General features: G+C 34.0%; 1 protein-coding gene across 3 annotated transcripts in view; it reads left to right on the top strand.

Moving 5' to 3' along the window:
• LOC127947435 (synaptotagmin-7-like) overlaps window positions 1-18,388 on the top strand; it is a 104,748-nt gene that overhangs the window by 76,481 nt on the left and 9,879 nt on the right. Inside the window, exons 2-3 of one of the 3 annotated variants that reach the window (XM_052544550.1) lie at window positions 659-1,039; window positions 6,716-6,832. The exons of 1 other annotated variant lie outside the window; for it this stretch is intronic. In XM_052544550.1, the coding sequence (XP_052400510.1) occupies window positions 659-1,039; window positions 6,716-6,832 (498 nt within the window). The remainder of the gene's footprint in view (window positions 1-658; window positions 1,040-6,715; window positions 6,833-18,388) is intronic. One more of the 3 variants, XM_052544552.1, reaches the window with a different exon arrangement.

The raw sequence follows: 18,388 nt of genomic DNA, 5'->3' as shown, positions 1-18,388 counted from the left end.
CCAGTCTTACACGCACGGGAGCGACCCGCAAACAGGCCGCACATTCCTCCCAGACGCACACGCATGCTCACCGCTCGCCGTCGGCTCAAGGCAGTCTCACTCGGGCCGGGAACGGACACGGACACCCGCACGCACATTTGCAGGCTCATGCAGACCAGGGCGGCTGTGGTCTCTTCTGCTACCTGTGTTACATTGGCTACTGCCTCTGTTTGATGCTTCTCTCCTGTTTTCTCCTTCTTCTTCTCTCCCCACCTACGTCTCGCCCGCCTCCTCCTCCTGCACCTCTGCCCCCTTCTCCTTCTGACGACACCATCTTTTCCTCTCTGGCTGTTTCGGTCTGCCCCCATCCTTTCCTGAACCTCTCGTTCTCCTCTATGTCTCCATTATCTCCTCTCCTGTCTTCGTCCGACTCCCTGACTCTCCTTCACCCGGATTCCAAACTCTTTCCTTTCAACCTGTCGTCTCCTCTTCCTCTATGCCCATCTGTGTCCCCTGCTCCTCCTCTGACCCCTTCCAAATCCTCCTCGGATGCTTCTTCTCGTCCCCGCCCTTTTCTTCTTGTCCCACCTTCTCTCCTCCTCCTTCCTCGCCCCTCGCTCTGTCGCTCCCGCCCTTCTTCGTCTCGCTCCTTGCCCTCCCTTCTGCTCTGCCCACACAGTTTGTCTGACCATGCCCTCTCCTCGGACGAAACTTTGGATAACATCCCGTCAACAGGGGCGACGCCTCGGCCCCGCACATTGCTGCGTCAGCAGAGCCTCCAGCAACCATTGATCCAGGCTCCGGCGCCAAGTTTGGCCAGTAGGCCACCCATTTCCCAGAGTCTGGGTCAGTTGCACACCCAGCCAGGTTGCGGAGGGGCGGAGCCTGGTGGAGGAGGCGGGGCTAGCTCAAGGAACTCCAGGGGCGGACTGACAGGGGGCGGAGCATCATGCTATAAGTCGGGAGTTGCCGGGGGGCGGGCCTCCCTTGGGAACGCTGGCAGCGTGGATCACATGATGGGTCAGATAAAGAGACGAGGCCTGGATGTTAAATCCTTCGTGTAAGTGCATTCCTGTGTGGGTGTGTCTTCCTGTATTTGCATGCAATCCTAACTTTTATTCCTAACAGCTTGCACTGTTTTCCAAATCTGTTTTATTTTTATGCCGTTTTCCAAATATTTGGAAGCGAAATTATAACTTTGTGTCAGGTGCAGACTAAATATATGTTAGTCAAAGGTTTGTTACAACTCTGAAATTTCATTTGCATTCTTGTATTCAAATATACCATATCAAGACATGTCTCACATATTTCAAATAATTATTTAAATTTAAGTCCATTCTTTGTATAGAGACTTCATATATAGCACACAAGTCATATGGACTACTTTTATGTTGCTTTCTGTCCTTTTTAAAGCTAAAAAGTGTACAACATCATTAATTTATATCGGAAAAGGAAAAGAACAATGATAAATCATAATTCTTCAAAACATCTTACTTTGTATTCCACAAAATAGATCATTCATTTTTTGGTTGAACCTAAAGGTACAATTCTTTTCACATTTGTATGAGAGCTTGTGCATTATTTGAGAAATAACTCATTCTCTGGGATGCCTTATAAATACTAGCCCTGTTTTAGTATTGGTAATAATAGAGCTAATAAAAGTGAAAACGATCGGCGTGCCTCTTCTTGTTTGTCCTTGCCTCTGTTCATGCACCTCTGTCTCTCTTTCTCTACACCTGTCTGTCTCCAGACCGCCGTTCATTCTGTCACACTATATTTCAGCCCTGCAGCACAATATCTCCCCATTTCCCTCAGCACTCTGCACTGATCTGATGTTTTGTGATGTTCTGTTTTATATGGCTCAACATTGCTTTGTGTGCGCCTGCCTCAGCTGGTTTAAATATGTCACATTTTAGGACCTCAGGGGACCGCTGGAGATATGGTACCAGGACAAATTTTAAATATGTGTGTCAGCACATGTGTTTTTGTTTGGGCATGTGTTTGCCGATGCGTGAGTGTTTTCATGAATGTTTAATGTGTTTCTTCTGCGTTTAAAGGGGCCGTTCACTCCAAAATAATAATTTAGTTTTTTCATGTACTGTAATTCCAAAAATTGTTCAAACGTCTTTCACAACACCATAAAAATAGTCCATACAACTTCTACACTACATTCAAAGTCTTCTGAAGTCATATTAAAACTTCTAAAGACTTGAAATATTGTGGATCACTTCTTTTAGGGTGCTTTTTTGTAGTCTTCGAAAATTTATAGGTCACTGTATGACTTCATTTTATGGAAAAGAAGCTCACTGATATTCTGATTTTGTGTTTCATGGAGGAAAAAACATCATATGGGGTTTAGAATGACATGAAAGTGAGTACATTTATTTATGCATTTAGCAGACGCTTTTATCCAAAGCGACTTACAGTGCATTCAGGCTATCAATTTTTACCGATCATGTGTTCCCGGGGAATCGAACCCCCAACCTTGTGCTTGATAACGCAATGCTCTACCACTTGAGCTAAAGGCAAAATATTATATTTTTGAGTCCACCACATCCATAGCCATCGTTACATTCATACTCCGTTTATTCGAAGTCTGCAAAACATAATGCCCTAAAACAGCCGTGACTTCTTGAGCAAACGGGACTGCCGACTATCAACCAAACATAGCACATGTCTTCAAAAGGCTGGGTTTATATGACAGTGTCTCGGTAAATCTCTTTGCCTGCCACCGCGTGAACTGTGGAGGAAAGGAGGGCAGGTCTCAGCTCAAATGACAAACAATTAACGCGACTGAACATCATCTAATTTCCCAAGATTATCCACACGTGAACTCGCAGCAAATCGGCATGATTGATGGATTTCATGGTTCTCAAGTGATGTAACACGGTTGAATTTGTAAGCTTGCCTCAGTTGTGCATGCGCGACGTTTGGCTCTGTTGTGACGCAGTTAATTGAATTAAAATAGATGCTTTCCCGAATGGGGTCGGTGTGAGAGAAAGCCTGTTATTTTCACATTTAATCACAGTGATTCAGTGATGAATAGCTAGGTGTCTTCACACGCTGCCAGGTCAACAGCTTTTTATGACAGGTTTGAAAAAGACTTTCTAGTGAAAGGCTGTGGATATTTTCAACAAATGCCATTAACTCGTGCCACATGATATTTACATGCTCATATTTCAGATGCACATCTTATGTTTGATATGTATTCTTCATTCTGCTCTTAATCCTCTTAATCGAGCTCAGGAAAAAGCTGCATACAAATCAAATTGTTACATTTCTGTTAAGAACGTCTGCCACAGGGTTTTGTAACATTATGATTTTCATCATTTTTGGATGAACTATTCCATTAAATGTTTATGTTTGGTTATACCGTACGTGTGTGTTTCCACAGTTTGTTTGCAGCCAGGTGTTGAGGTGAAAGTCTTCGCTACAGATTCACATTAACCCTGAAGCATTGATTTTCTGTCCTCCGAATCATTTCTCTCAAAATTGATTGTTACCCCAGGACAGAGACAGAAATAAGAAAGTGGGAAAATCGAGTCTGAGTCCAAGTTTAGAAATGCATGCTACCATACTACTGTTACTATTGATGCTGTACAGTATAGATGCAGATTTTCTGCATGCATTTAATTCTCAGATGACCTATAACATTTGTCCTTGCATGTCCATTATTGCTAAATGGAATTTTTTTTTATTAGATTTACCTGCAGAAAACTTAAAATAATGCAATAGCCAAAGAGACTAAAAAGTAATATTGCTTTGAGTTCAAAATGTAAAGTTAAATGCATTGCATCCTGAAATACAGTAATTCTTGATATTTGCATACTGTGTACATATAAATATATATATATTTTTCATGCATACAGAGAATTCACAAATTGTGAACAATATGCATTCTGCAAAAAATAGAATGGAAGTATGCAATTCCCAAAACATCCTTGTTCCGCTTATGCTGGGAAGACTAAATATTGCATCTCCGCTGGTTAAAGGGGGATGTCATTGACATACATACACGGCCTTGGGTCTGACATAGAGACAGAGAAAGGGAGGACGGAGAAAGAAAGAGAGGAAGGGGGAGGTGGGGTGTAATTGAGGGTTGTTGGTGTGTGGTCAGAGACAGTCCTGTGAACATCCCGAAACATTCACCCATCCAGCTCTCACCGGAAAAGTGCCTCCTTTTATTGCCTTGACAATAATGATTCCTGTCTGTTGCGTGCACGAGTGTGTGTCGTATGTGTGCGAGTGTGTAGTCGCACCAGCCAGGAGCTATTTTTTGCAGCCATTAAATTCTGAAAGGTAAAAATAGCCAGAGAGTGCCAAAATGGAGGGAAGCCCAGGAGAATATGAAGGAGCGGATGGATTTACAGCGAGAGAGAGAAGAAAAATGGAAGATGGGGAAGTGGAGGGGGAGGGATGAAGAGTATTAAACCACTTTAGATGGGAGGAGAAGTGAAGAACAAGAGATCATAATACCACATGACAAGGTTAGGACTGAAAGGAATAGCTCATCGGAAAATGAATACTGGCATTGATAACTTCACATTCATGTTGTTTCAAACCTGTATGCTGCTTTGGATTTTTTGGGAGATATTTCGAAGAATGTACAACTTAGGGATGTTAAAAATTTGGCCTGGACATATTTTCATAAATAAGGTATTTAATGAATTAAAAATAAAACGCTAAATACTAAAATGTTTTAATTAAGAAAAAAAATTGTGCCACTGAAAAAAGAGTGTCACAATATGATAAGAGTAACATGAAAAATACTATCAAAGTAAAATAGTATAGAGTAGCATAACATATAAACTTAATACTCTTTGAGATTAGCTAAAGATGACATTTAATAGTATTAAGTATTTAAAGATGACAATAATTCACTTGAGATGCAGGCAAAATATATAAAAGAATAACAGACTGTATATTCACATTTAATAAATTATATAAATTATTTTATATACTTTGTCTTCTTAATTATTGTAAATATGTATAGGCATATTTTAAACTATTTCAATATTTTAATTAAAATGATGCTGAAATAAATTGAATATTAAATTAAACTAAACAGAAATGTTGTCAAACTTGAAGAACTAAATGTAATAAAAACTTAAATTACACTTAAGTAGTAAAGTAATATTTAAAAAACTGCCAAAGACACAAATTGAAAATAAAGCCCTATCAAAAAGATTAATATATATATATATATATATATATATATATATATATATAATAGTATATAAATAATAGTAAAATACAAAATATTAAATAATAAAAAAATTATAATAATGCTAAAATACAAGTGTGTGTATAAAACTAAAATTAAATATTAGTTTTTAACATTATGTGACTGATAAACCTAATAATTCATGTGAACTATTCCTTTCAAATCAGGAGGGAGAGACGGCAGATTTCAAAATCAGTTTAAGAGGAGTTTAAGAGCAGGATATTAGAGAGAGATTGAGGCTCAGAGATGAGGAGGTTTTGTAAAGAGAGTGAAAAATGAAGAAGAGAAGAGGAGAAGAGAAGAGAAGAGAGGAGAGGAGATAGAGGGTGAGCAGTGACCCAAAAAGCAGCAGCTCAGTGCTGACACCACACACACACACACACACACACACACACACGGCACTCTCAAATAGAAACAATTAGTCCAGATCTTTCTAACGGCCCTCAATTAAGGCTGGAGAGAGAAAGAGAGGGATGAAAACACCAGTGAAGAGGGAAAGAGTGAGACAGGTGCAGAGAGAGGATCCAGACAATGTGTTGAGTGAAGAAGACGGTAAATCAATGTGTGTGTGTGTGTGTGTGTGTGAGAGAGAGTTTGAGTGCTTACAGGCCTGTTCAAACCAAAGCTGCTCTAAATGTGACGGGAATTGACTGGAGAATTAGTATTTCACTAAACTATTCACACAGAGTGCAACACAATGTTGTCTGGTTTCAGTTTGCATACCTGAACGCCAGCGAAACACGTTATTTTTCTTTACAGCAACGTACAACCTGATACTAAATAATATACAAATCTGACATGAAATTTGAATATTGTTTAAATGCAAAATTGCAATACCTGTTTGCGTTGATAAAAATACAAGTCTGACAAAGATTTTACTTGTTTTAACAGAACATTTAAATCAGAACAGAGCATTATTAGTGTTTCTTTACAAAGTGACAAAGTGATATATATACATATAGTTATCGTTCTTGCTTCTTGGTGTGAACAGGCCTTAATTAAAGGCATAGTTCACCCAAAAATGATCATTTACTGAAGCACAACTTCCAAAACTCATACAGGTTTTTTTTTTTTTTTTTTTGGTGTGAACTGTCCCTTTAAGAAAAGCTGCATTATATCTTGAGCTGCAAAGTTTCATCATATAATCGACACAGATATGCGCGTGTACAACTGGTTAATGCACAATCTACATTTCATTACCTTCTAGTTTAGAGGATGGCACATGTGGCATTTCTTGAGGATCTAATGAGGTCTTTAAAGAACATAAACATAAAAATAAGAGCATGTTTGTGAACCAGCTGCTGTAAAACACAACATCATAAAGCAGTATTTGTGCAGTGCTGTCTGAGGAACCGGGCCGATATCCCAAACTCAAATTAACACGAATAATATCTGCTTCCTACTAACAGTTTCTCCTTCCTGTTTCCTCTCATTCTCGACTCCTACTTTCTGCACTTTACTGCTCTCTCTTTCTGCTCTTTCTTTGTTTTGTGTGTCCTTTTCTTGGTGAAGGGAAGGAAAAATGGTGGTTCTCTCTCTCGCGATCGGTTTGGCCGAGCAGGACGACTTTGCCCATCTGCCAGACCTACAGGAAGAACCGGCCGGTCAAGAAACCCCCCCTGAAAAGAGGTATCTGTCAGAGTGTGTGTGCGCATGTGTGTGTGTGTGTGTGGAGAGAGATGTGTTATATGTTTGACCAACCCACTGCAAGCGGATGAGCATCTGCCAGAGAGCACGGCATTGTGGGTAATACCAAATAGCCAGTAGTTTCTCTCAAGCTCTGCTCTGGGCTGACAAATCTCATATGAGCGTTATTTGTAGTGCACTTCATAGGGAGCCTCACAAAAGAGCTCTACACATGAGAACCAACTCTTAATAGACTTTACATATTGCTAATCTAACAGTGTTATACTCTAATAAACATTTGAAATACAAAGTGTGCACAAGTTTTGGGAAAATATGTTGATCTAATAAGCATTAATACAAAATGATTGCAAAAAAATAGCACACAAGAAGCAATTCTCGTTTGATTACAATGGTTTGATGTTAGCATGTTGCTAATAGCGAATAGCAACTACTTGAGAAAAAGTGCTTTCAATTGATTATTATAGTATTGTAGCACCTTAGCATGTTGTCATGTTTACATATTCAAATATGCCTTAAAAGTATGTTGTACGTGCAAAAGATGAGTCAAATATACCAAAATTTTTCAAATTTGATCATTTCCAGTATCAATGCGAAATTGCTCTATTTACAAGAATACTAACGACGCATTAATCAAATTAGCATCAAAATACATAGAACAGACACGTTCTGAATAAATAGTGCATTTCTAACCATTTCTATTCCAATAGTTTGATGTTAGCGGCACATTCAGTTGATTTTATCATAGCATGATGTTAGTGTGCTGTCGTGTTTACATTGCAATATTCTTAAGCCTAAAAAATATATTGCACATGCAAGCGAGTAAAATAGTCAGATTTTAATTCCATTAATCCTTTAATCAACACTTTTAGCATTGATGCAGAAAGTTGAATGAACGAGAACAAAGTTTGATGACATGCTACTAAATGAACAGCACAATAGGGCATAGTGCAGATTGATTTTTGTGTACATTAGTATGTTCTTGACTGTTTATATTCATCATTTTCAATGAGTAATCACACACAGCTGCAATCTTTAATATTTAATAAGGATATAATGCTGCCTTTGTGTCTAAACGAGGTTTCTTGCTCGTAGAAGAGAGTTTCGAATTAACAAGCTGTACATTCGGTTGAATGTCGTTAATAAGTGCTGAGCTCATTAATCATGCTAATGAGAATCACCTGAGGCTAACGGCTGTTTGAACGCCATTGGGCCAGAGCTCAGCCAATGAGGTGTGAGATACAGCGACTTCCTTCACGCTGAGACTTGAACTGTTGTGATCTTGACTGAACGTCTTGTGTGTGCCTTGTTTATTTCTGTTATTGGCATTTTTATCCCTATTTGCTCTTCTTTCGTCGTCTGACTTTAGCATCAGATCCTTTTATCTCTGCTCTCCTTGAACTCAAGTTCTCCCCGAGTTCACTTTTTTCTTTTATGCTTTATGTTGTATATTTGTGCTCTCTCACTAGGATTATTAGTTTTACTCTTCCCGCTCTGACATTTATCCTGAACGGAAACTACTGTGCAGTATTTACATAAAAACGTAACAGTGTATATGCACATTATTTTTCAGCATTTTTTTTTTTTTACTTTAAATTGATTTCTTATTATAAATTAATGGTGAAAAATAGGTAACAAAATAACTATATTTACATGTATTATTATATTGTTATAAATAACAATAATATAAACATATAATTATTAATAATAAATATTATTTATATTATGAATACATTTATAAAAAAAACAGTATGAACAGTTAAATAATGACAAGTTAAATAAATGAACAAACATTAAATATACATAAATTTTATATAGAATAAATATATATTTAAATATATAAGTATTTATGCATGTACGTGTGTGTGTATTTATATTTACATATGATCTTTATTAAAATTAAATATGTATTATATATAATATTCTATATTATAAATAATTCTATAATATCAATTTTTTGATTACAGTTTGCATATAATATATAAACAAATATCAAAATAAATGTAAATATTGTTTTGTAAACTGGACAATTATTCAATATTCCCAAATTATGATTAAAAATAATTTAAAAAAAAAATTTTCATCAGAATTTGAAAATGTAAAGCATTTTTACACAACATCGGATTAAATAATAAATCAAATTTACATAATAACAATATTTACAGGTATTATTTTGAAAGTATAAAAGTATAAATATGTATTTAAAAAATTATGCAAATATGGATATTTCATTAGTTACAAATAAAATAAAATACAATAAAAATCTATTGATTGGTTTAATGAGCTTCAGCATCTTTTGTCACTGTTAGTGAACGCTTGAGCGCATTGCATTGTGGGATATCTTATACTGCATATTTACTTTGAGTGTATGGTATTTTGAACACAGCTAGTGCGTTTGTTTTCCTCTGTGTGTGTGTGTGTGTGTGTATTATGAATTTGGTGAATTGCTCCGAGAGTTTTTTTTTATTGTTCCTGTCACTCACATAAACATTCATTTATTAAAAAGCATTGCTCTCTATATAACACACAGCACACACTCTCCAGGGAAATCCTCTCTGGTTAACCAGCGATCATCACACTATGTTTTTGCACTGGATAATGGCACTGAGTCACAGGCTGAATTAGATTTGGATCATTTAGAGGGCGAACGAGTGATCACAGCTAAATGAGAGAACGCAGACCTGAGTGTCTCTCTCTCGGTGTCTGTCACCTGGAGAGTCGAGGCTCTTTTACAGGCCTCTGACTGAAGTGGTGTACGTCTCCTGAGACTGGTGCTGACACACACTCGGATGCCTCTTTAAACACCAAGAGAAGCATCAGGGGTCGCCCTGATCACCATCACTATTATACAGACTGATGCAGGACTTCATTATGATGCAAACACCTGTAGTTCCTGTGCTGCTCGCGCCTCCTCTGGTGAAGCCGAGTATTGTTGCTCTCAACCGGAAAAAATACAAAACACATTATACACAGTGCTGTTCAGTTTTAGGAATCAGGGTGTGTGTGTGTGTGTGTGTGTGTGTTTTAAATAATATAAGTGACCCTGGACAACAAAATCAGTCTTAAGTGTAAATTTTTCTAAATTGAGATGTGTACATTAGGATCTGGCATTATTTGGCCGAGATACAATTTGATGCAAAAAAATATAAATAGTGAGAAAATCACCTTAAAAGTTGAATTCTTAGCAATGCATATTACTAATCTAAACTGAAGTTTTGATATATTTATGGTAGGAAATTTACTAAATATCTTCATTGAACATGATCTTTACCTAATATCCTAATGATTTTTTGCATAAAAGAAAAATCAATAATTTTGACATATACAGTATAATGTTTTTTTTTTTTCTTTGGCTTTTGCTAAAATTATACCCCAGAGACTTTCACTGCTTTTGTGCTTCAGGGTCATATATATTACATTTTCAATTATATATATTATGTATTTGAATATAATACAATGATATAACATTAATGTTATAATAAAAATACACACACACATATATTAAACAATAATAGTATTTTATTAATAATTATTTGTTATGTAATTATATATTTATGTGTTTTAACGTATTAATAACTATTTGTTCTTTTTAATAATTCATTATTATTTATATGAACATATAATTTTTCTTAGTCTTAGTCTTAGTCTTAAACATCAAAATGTATATATTTTTTGTTTTACTTATAAAACTTTATTTATATAATATATATACACACACACACACACAGTATAAGTGTTGGAATAAACAACATTTCAGTGAACTGGTTCAAATTCTGCCTTTTTTCTAGCAAAATATTACCTTTTTTAAAATACATTCATAAAATACATAAAAAATAAAACATAAAAATACATTACATAAAATACAGTCATTTATTGCTATTTTATGTGAATTAGTTTGTGTGCATAATTAATATTTAATAAATATATATTAAATATGAATAAATAATTATGTAATAAATATATACATAAAACACCAAATAAATAAATTTTCACATATGAATGGCACTTTTTGCATTGTAATACAATACTGATTTTTTTTTTTCAAGAAGTCAAAATATGTGTTTTATCACGATTTTCATTGAAGTATGTAAATTAAGACTGTCTGTTTTTTGTATTAGTTATATTAGGTGTTCTGTACATTTTTAGAGATTTTTTAGTTTGTATAAAGTAGCACCACAGTTCAATCGTCTTTGGTGAACTTTCTCTTGATGGGTGGTTTATTCAGTCTTTCTCTCTCTCTTTCACCTCAGATGTGTTTTTTCTTTTCTCTCGTTCCCCGGGTAATTAGGGCTGGAGTAAAATCAGTGCTGGCCAAACACACACACATGCAGTTAACTCATAGCAGACCCATAAGGAGAAGACACGGAGTGAAACAGAGAGACTGTGTGTGAATGGCCAAGGCTTCTAGCTGTTGGCACGTCCCTCTGGCCCATACGCGGCTGCTCTGAAGGCTTGTGATTACCCAGAATGCCCAGTGAATGAGAATCAAACAGGACACTCTCGGCACTGGAGAAGCATCATAGCTGCGCTCAGATATTACAGCAGTGGGCTATATGATGTGGAAACCAAATGATCTCGGGGATAGTGTATTCACACACACACACACACACACACATGCTTTGAAGTGAGATCTGATGGTTCAATCTGTATGAAGTGTTTGAATCCGCATGAGTGAGATTGCCCAGGTCCTAATACACTCCAACATCACAACAACACTAATAAAATAATACTGGGGCTGTGAACTTAATCTATTAATTTAGTCAAATTAATTATACAATTATAATTATTTAATATTTTACAATATAAATGAATAAACGACCTACTTAAAATAAAGAGTATCTTTTTAAATGTCAAACACTTATATATAATTTTACTAATATTTTTTAATTACTATAATATATAATAACAAATGAATATAAATAATAATATAATTACTAATAATTTTAGTAATATTTTTTTAATTACTATAATATATACTAACAAATTAATATAAATAATATTATAATTACTAATAATTTTAGTAATATTTTTTAAATTACTATAATATATAATAACAAATGAATATAAATAATAATATAATTGCTAATAATTTTACTAATATTTTTAATTACTATAAAATGGAATAACTAATGAATATAAATAATAATAGAATTACTAATAATTTTACTAATATTTATTTTATTACTATAATATATAATAACAAATGAATATAAATAATAATATAATTACTAATAATTATACTAATATTTTTAATTACTATAATATATAATAACTAATGAATATAAATAATAATATAATTACTAATTATATTTATAAATCAATTATTAGTCCTAGAAAATATATAGAAATGTGTCTATCCTGATCAATTCTATTTTGCATAATGAAAATAAAGCATATTTTAATACTGTTAATGGTTAATATTATCTTCATGACAATTAAAGGTGAAATGAATTTTTTTATTTTATTGTATTTCATATATTTTTTAAATGGCACTAATTTGAATTCAGTACAACATGCTGTCTTTATTTATTGATTTGTATAATAAATAAAAAACATCATAAAGTATTTTTTATTGTTTACATAATTTTCATGACAATTAAACGTGAAATGAATTGGTTCCAAATAGGTTTCATTAATTAATTAATTTACAACACACAGTACAAATAATACTTTTTTACCATATTTAATTAGTGAATATTAGTAAATCAATAATATTATTTATTTTAGCAGGGATTGTTATTTTTCTAATTAAAGTATGCTATTGAGAAATGGGATTTAACATGTAAAAATAATATCATAGTATATAAAAAAACAATGGTTTTACAGCAGATGAAGTTTCTTCATGCACTTTATAGTTTGAGTCTATGAATGCTGTGTATGTATATGCTGTTGACATTTAACAAATGACATCTAAAACTGAAATAAATATAAAATAACTATAAAGACATATACACATACTGTATATAAAAATAACAAAAACAAAAATGAAAATCAACATCAAGCTATTATTAAAAACTGTAAACTCAACGATACAAATATATATATATATATATATATATATATATATATATATATATATATATATATATATATATATACTCTAATTGAATCATTAATTGAAACATAATACAGTTGAACATCTTGAACAGTCTCTTTCAACAACTTCTGATGTTCACTGATATTTATTTTGTGCTATAACTTGTAATAAAGTGGAAATACTCGCGCTCCACAATCTAAGGAGAGCCAAAACAGCATCTATTGTTTGAATTTTGTGATAAAAATTTGCAGAATTTGAAAGTTGAGACTTATCGTTTTTTTCAGAAGTAACAAACCACAAAGCTTGTTGCATGAGTCGCATTACAAATACCGTATTTTTCGGACTATAAGTCGCACCTGAGTATAAGCCGCATCAGTCTAAAAATACGTCATAACGAGGAAAAAAACATATATAAGTCGCACTGGACGATAAGTCGCATTTATTTAGAACCAAGAGAAAACATTACCGTCCACAGCCTCGAGAGGGCGCTCTATGTCTTCAGTGTAGACTACAGAAGAACGGAGCAGCATAGAGCGCCCTCTGGCGGCTGGAGACGGTATTGTTTTCTCTTGGTTCATTTCTCTCGGTTCATGTCAAATTAATTTTGATAAATAAGTCGCACCTGACTATAAGTCGCATGACCAGCCAAACTATGAATAAAAGTGCGACTTATAGTCCGGAAAATATGGTAATTTTTGGTGAGGGGAAAACAGTGGATCTGGCAACCCTGGCTAGAACCCCAGAAGAGTCATATAGTGTCAAACGAAATGATTGCTTGATCAGTCCTACATTGGTCAAATGGAACATTTTATTCATGCAAATTGCTGACTCCCTTTTGATTGACAGGACACAACTGGCCCTGATGATTGCTTTTATCGACCGATACTGATTATTGGCATATCACTGTGCAGTCGTATATGTATATTGCATACAGCTAAGGTCGTATAGTAAAAGTATGTTGTTAAGAGCATATCCCTACACACACACACACACACACACACACACTGCTGTGCTGCATGTTGTTGGTGTTCTCAGTGGGTGTGATCTGGATTATCAGCAGGAATTAAAACCCCAGTGACAAAAGCTTGTTTCTTTATTGACTGTGTTCAAACGTACACACTCGTGGCCTTACACACACACACACACACACACACTCAGCATGTGGGTGGCTTGTGTTTGACATGTCTAGTGTTAAGCTGATAAAGGGACGCTGTGATTTGTGGCTGTGGATACACATATTGTTGCGACCATGTATTTGCATAAAAATGCATATAATTGAAATGATTATATAATGGTTATATTTATGCAACTCTGTCGCAACCCACACACAACAATTTGCTTACTTCCAGTTATATGTTTTAATGCCTTCAAAGCTGCAAACTGGAAATAAGTGAAGCTCCTCATTTCTATATTAATAAATGTGAATACTTTACCTTACAACTGTATATAGGTATAAAGTTATATATTTAGATTTAATAATTTAGCTGACACTTTCTTTCAATGCTGGATGTGTGAAGATAGAAGGATGGATGGATAGAATATGAATAGATTTATATATTATTTACAGTATTATGCAAAATTAATTATGTTTGTTGTGTGTGTGTGTGTGTGTGTGTGTGTGTGTGTGTGTGTGTGTGTGTGTGTGTGTGTGTGTGTGTGCATAATATACTTAATAAAATATAAATATAAATACAATTTTTCTTAAATATAAAAATTCAAATATATATGCATATATAAAATAATACATCAAATATTTTAATGAAAAAAATCTATGTATGTGACAAATTTATTATTTTACAATGTATATTACAAATGTCTCTATATAATTTATATATGATATTTTTGTTTACATGTTGTTTTATATAAATACTATATACCAAATTATATATTTCTGTATATATGTACACATATATAAAATATTTTTAGTTATAATAAATATTAATGTAAATATATAAATACATGCATTCTGTTTATGCATATGCAGTATAATACAATATATTAATAAAGTAGTTAATATAATGAGATTAAAAATAATCAAATTAATAAAAAAAACGATTATATAAACTTTAATTCAGTATTTTCATGAAATGTTAATGTTTGACTAATGATGTGCATGAGTACCTGAACGCTTAGTTACTCCACACTGTGTGTGTGTGTGTGTGTGTGTGTGTGTGTGTGTGTGTGTGTGTGTGTGTGTGTGTGTGTGTGTGAGCTCCTAGCACTTCGCTCGAGTAGATAATCTTCTGTAATGAGCTGTAGATAAAGAGAGAGTGCAGTGTGTGTTTAAAGCAGGTGTATTAACGAGAGGGACGAGCAGGATTTAACAGGCTGAAGAGAAAGACTCGTACAGTTTGATGATTCACACGGCCTGCAGTCACGCTCTGGCCCTCGATGCTAGAGCTAGTCTGACGACTTTCTCACTGTTTGCTAATGCAGGTGTTGTGAGAGGCTTCTTGAGCACTTTCTTTCTGCTCCAAGTCTCTATATAAGCCTTGAAGCCCTCACACAATTAAGATTTCTCAGTTCATGACCTCTTTATGCTTTATGAGCAATATTAGTAATGCTTACCTGGATAGAGAAGCTGTTTAAACTTGTGGGTTTTTACTGTATTTTATTTAATTTAAATGTTTTGTCTATGCAGTGCATTTGTGAATGTGCATGTGTCTTTTCAAGGTGAGGTCAACCAAAAAAGAGAATTCTGAACAATCAGTAATTTGGATGTTTTACTTTGAGTTAAATTTATAGAAATTTATAAATTATCTAACATGATTATATTTGAATGTATAGCATGTTTATGTAAATTATATATATATATATATATATATATATATATATATATATATATATATATATATATATATATATATATATATATATATATATATATATATATATATATATATATATATATATATATATATATATATATACACACACAAATTAAATAGTTAAATTCACATTAAATAGTTTTGATTAATTGATAAGCTTTCATTTTAAGATAGCAGTGTTTTTTACGTTTGCCATGCATCTCTAATTTTAAGGTAATTTTTATAACTTTTATGGTTTAATGTAGTTAAAAAAATGAATTGTTTTACAAATATGTACTATGCTTAACAATATAATAATAGCTGTACAGTTATACAGTCTTTCTTTTTATATATATTTTCTCTTTTTAAAGAAAAATAAAACAAAAATGGAAGGCAAAACAAAACATAGTGCATTTCCAAAGAAATAAAATGTACATCCTTCTGTGAAAATCGAAAGTAGGAAAAAGAGCAGCTTGCACATTCTGCTAAACATCTTCTTTTGTTTTCCACATTACATCAAAAGCGTTTGGAACAACGTTTATGAGAAGATGATTTTTATTAGTAGATGAACTATTCCTTAAAGGATATTTATGGCAAACTTGGTCTGTCTTGCCCAAGAGCATCAGATTTTTAATTGAGCTGTTCTGCATCTGTGTGTGTGTGTGTGTGTGTGTGTGTGTGTGTGTGTGTGTTCAGCATGGAGGGCTGCTGTCCAAGAAATTATGACACGCTTTAAATGAAGTGAATGAATGTGTGTGTGTGTGTGTGTGTGTGTGTTGTACTGGACAGGCTTTGACTTTTGTCTCGAAAGGCCCGTTGCATCTCACACACACATGAAGTAATGAGTTATTGTGTTCGCTCTCATGCCGCTGTGCATTGTGGGTTGGTTATGTAAGCATCTCTAGTACGTTGTGTGGCTGTGCGATCAGCATGACTTTGTGTTGTGTGTTTCTAATGGGAATCTGTATAGGGGGGGGGGGGGGGTCTCTCTCCAGCCTGGACGCGTCGAGGTGCGTGCCTTGCTTCCCGGGCCAGGTAAATGCAGGATAGTATAACAGGTCACGGTGAACCCCGAAGCGGCCCGCCTCTGAATGTGTGTGTGTGTGTGTGTGTGTCAGCGAGGCGCTCACCTGTACCTGTCATATATCCTTCTCCTCGTCTGATGTTTGTGCACTATGGTGTCCTGTTTGCTGCCCGTCCATCCCTCACACACACTCTCACCTCCCCTCGGTTGCCATGCCAACAGCCCACTTTCGAGGCGAGAGCGCTTGGAAGAGCACATTGCAGATGTCAGGGGATTCGGGCTCCGTGCGCCTCATACTGGCCGCTCCACACACCTGCAGGCTGCCTCTACATGCATTAATAATCATAAGCATTCATCATCAATATATAACATCTACTCCATAGCAGGAGATGTTTATAGACCTCAGCTCAAGAAAAATCTTCTGTTTCTCTCTGCTTTGTTTCTCCTCACATGCTGGTTTGTGAAAGAGGAGTGTTTCAATACAGTCATGTGACACTTAAAGTCGTGCATCATGGACTGAAAACACTGAAGTGCACTGGCTAGTGCAGTACGAGTGCGTCGCAGACTGTTTGACTTCTGTAATGTGATGCATTTACATATATAATTACACAGAAAGAGAGAGAGAGAGAGAGAAAGAAAGAGAGAGAGAGAAAGGAAGAAAGAGTAAAACTAAGGGAAGCTCTACAAAGAGGTTATGTAATAATTATTTTCTAATTATTTTAGTAAATATTATATAAAACATATTTAATAGCATGTTTTATGTAATATCTATAAATATTAATTCATATTTAATTATTTTAAATAATACTTTATTTGTTTTTTTATTGTGTTTCATTTTAGCAACTAAAAAAAACATCAGCTTATTGCTTTTATAAACGGCAATAACATCAACATGATACAAAAGTGTTCAATAGTTTTAGTAGCCTACATATATAAAATATATATTTTAATTAATTAATATTTATAATTTATAATGAAAAATTATTTAATTTAATAAAATTTTAAATAAAATAAACATTAAATCTATCTCTTTATCTATCTATCTATAAACATATTGTTTTATTTAATTCATTATTTAATGTAATTTGTATAATGAAAAAATATAAAAATTGTAATTAATTAAATAAAATTACAAATTAAATGTTTTTTATTAAATATAATTTAATTTTAGCTGAAGCTACTGCCTTTATTAAATGGCAACATCAACATAATATAAGACAAAAGTTTTAAATACCTACATTTATATATATTTTTTAAATGACACTAATCTATTTTAATATAGTCCATCAGATTATAGATGTTAAAAGCTCATTAATGTAACATTTAAGTAATGCACCACATCATATGTGTTCTGCTGTTTAACAATGACTTCATAAGTATATCAGATCTTATAAAACAGATTTGCATCCTGTACTGATAAAAGTTTCTGAAGAAGATATTTATGTTGGGAAGTACATGAGAGATACTGTATAAAGTGAAACAGGTTACTGAGCAAAACATAGCAAGGACAGGCGGAGAGATCCAGAACCAGATTGTGCTCTTTCTCTTTTCTCTGTCCTCACTTCACCTGTTCTTTCTCACGGCTGAGAGTCGCCTCGTTCTCATGCACTTCAGGGGTCTTAAAAGTACTGTAGGGTCTGTGGAGGAAATTATTTATAAAACATTGAACTGAA

Source organism: Carassius gibelio, chromosome A25, assembly GCF_023724105.1.
Source record: "Carassius gibelio isolate Cgi1373 ecotype wild population from Czech Republic chromosome A25, carGib1.2-hapl.c, whole genome shotgun sequence".
In the NCBI taxonomy this organism is placed as follows: domain Eukaryota; kingdom Metazoa; phylum Chordata; class Actinopteri; order Cypriniformes; family Cyprinidae; genus Carassius; species Carassius gibelio.
This window is presented reverse-complemented; position numbering and strand designations above follow the sequence as displayed.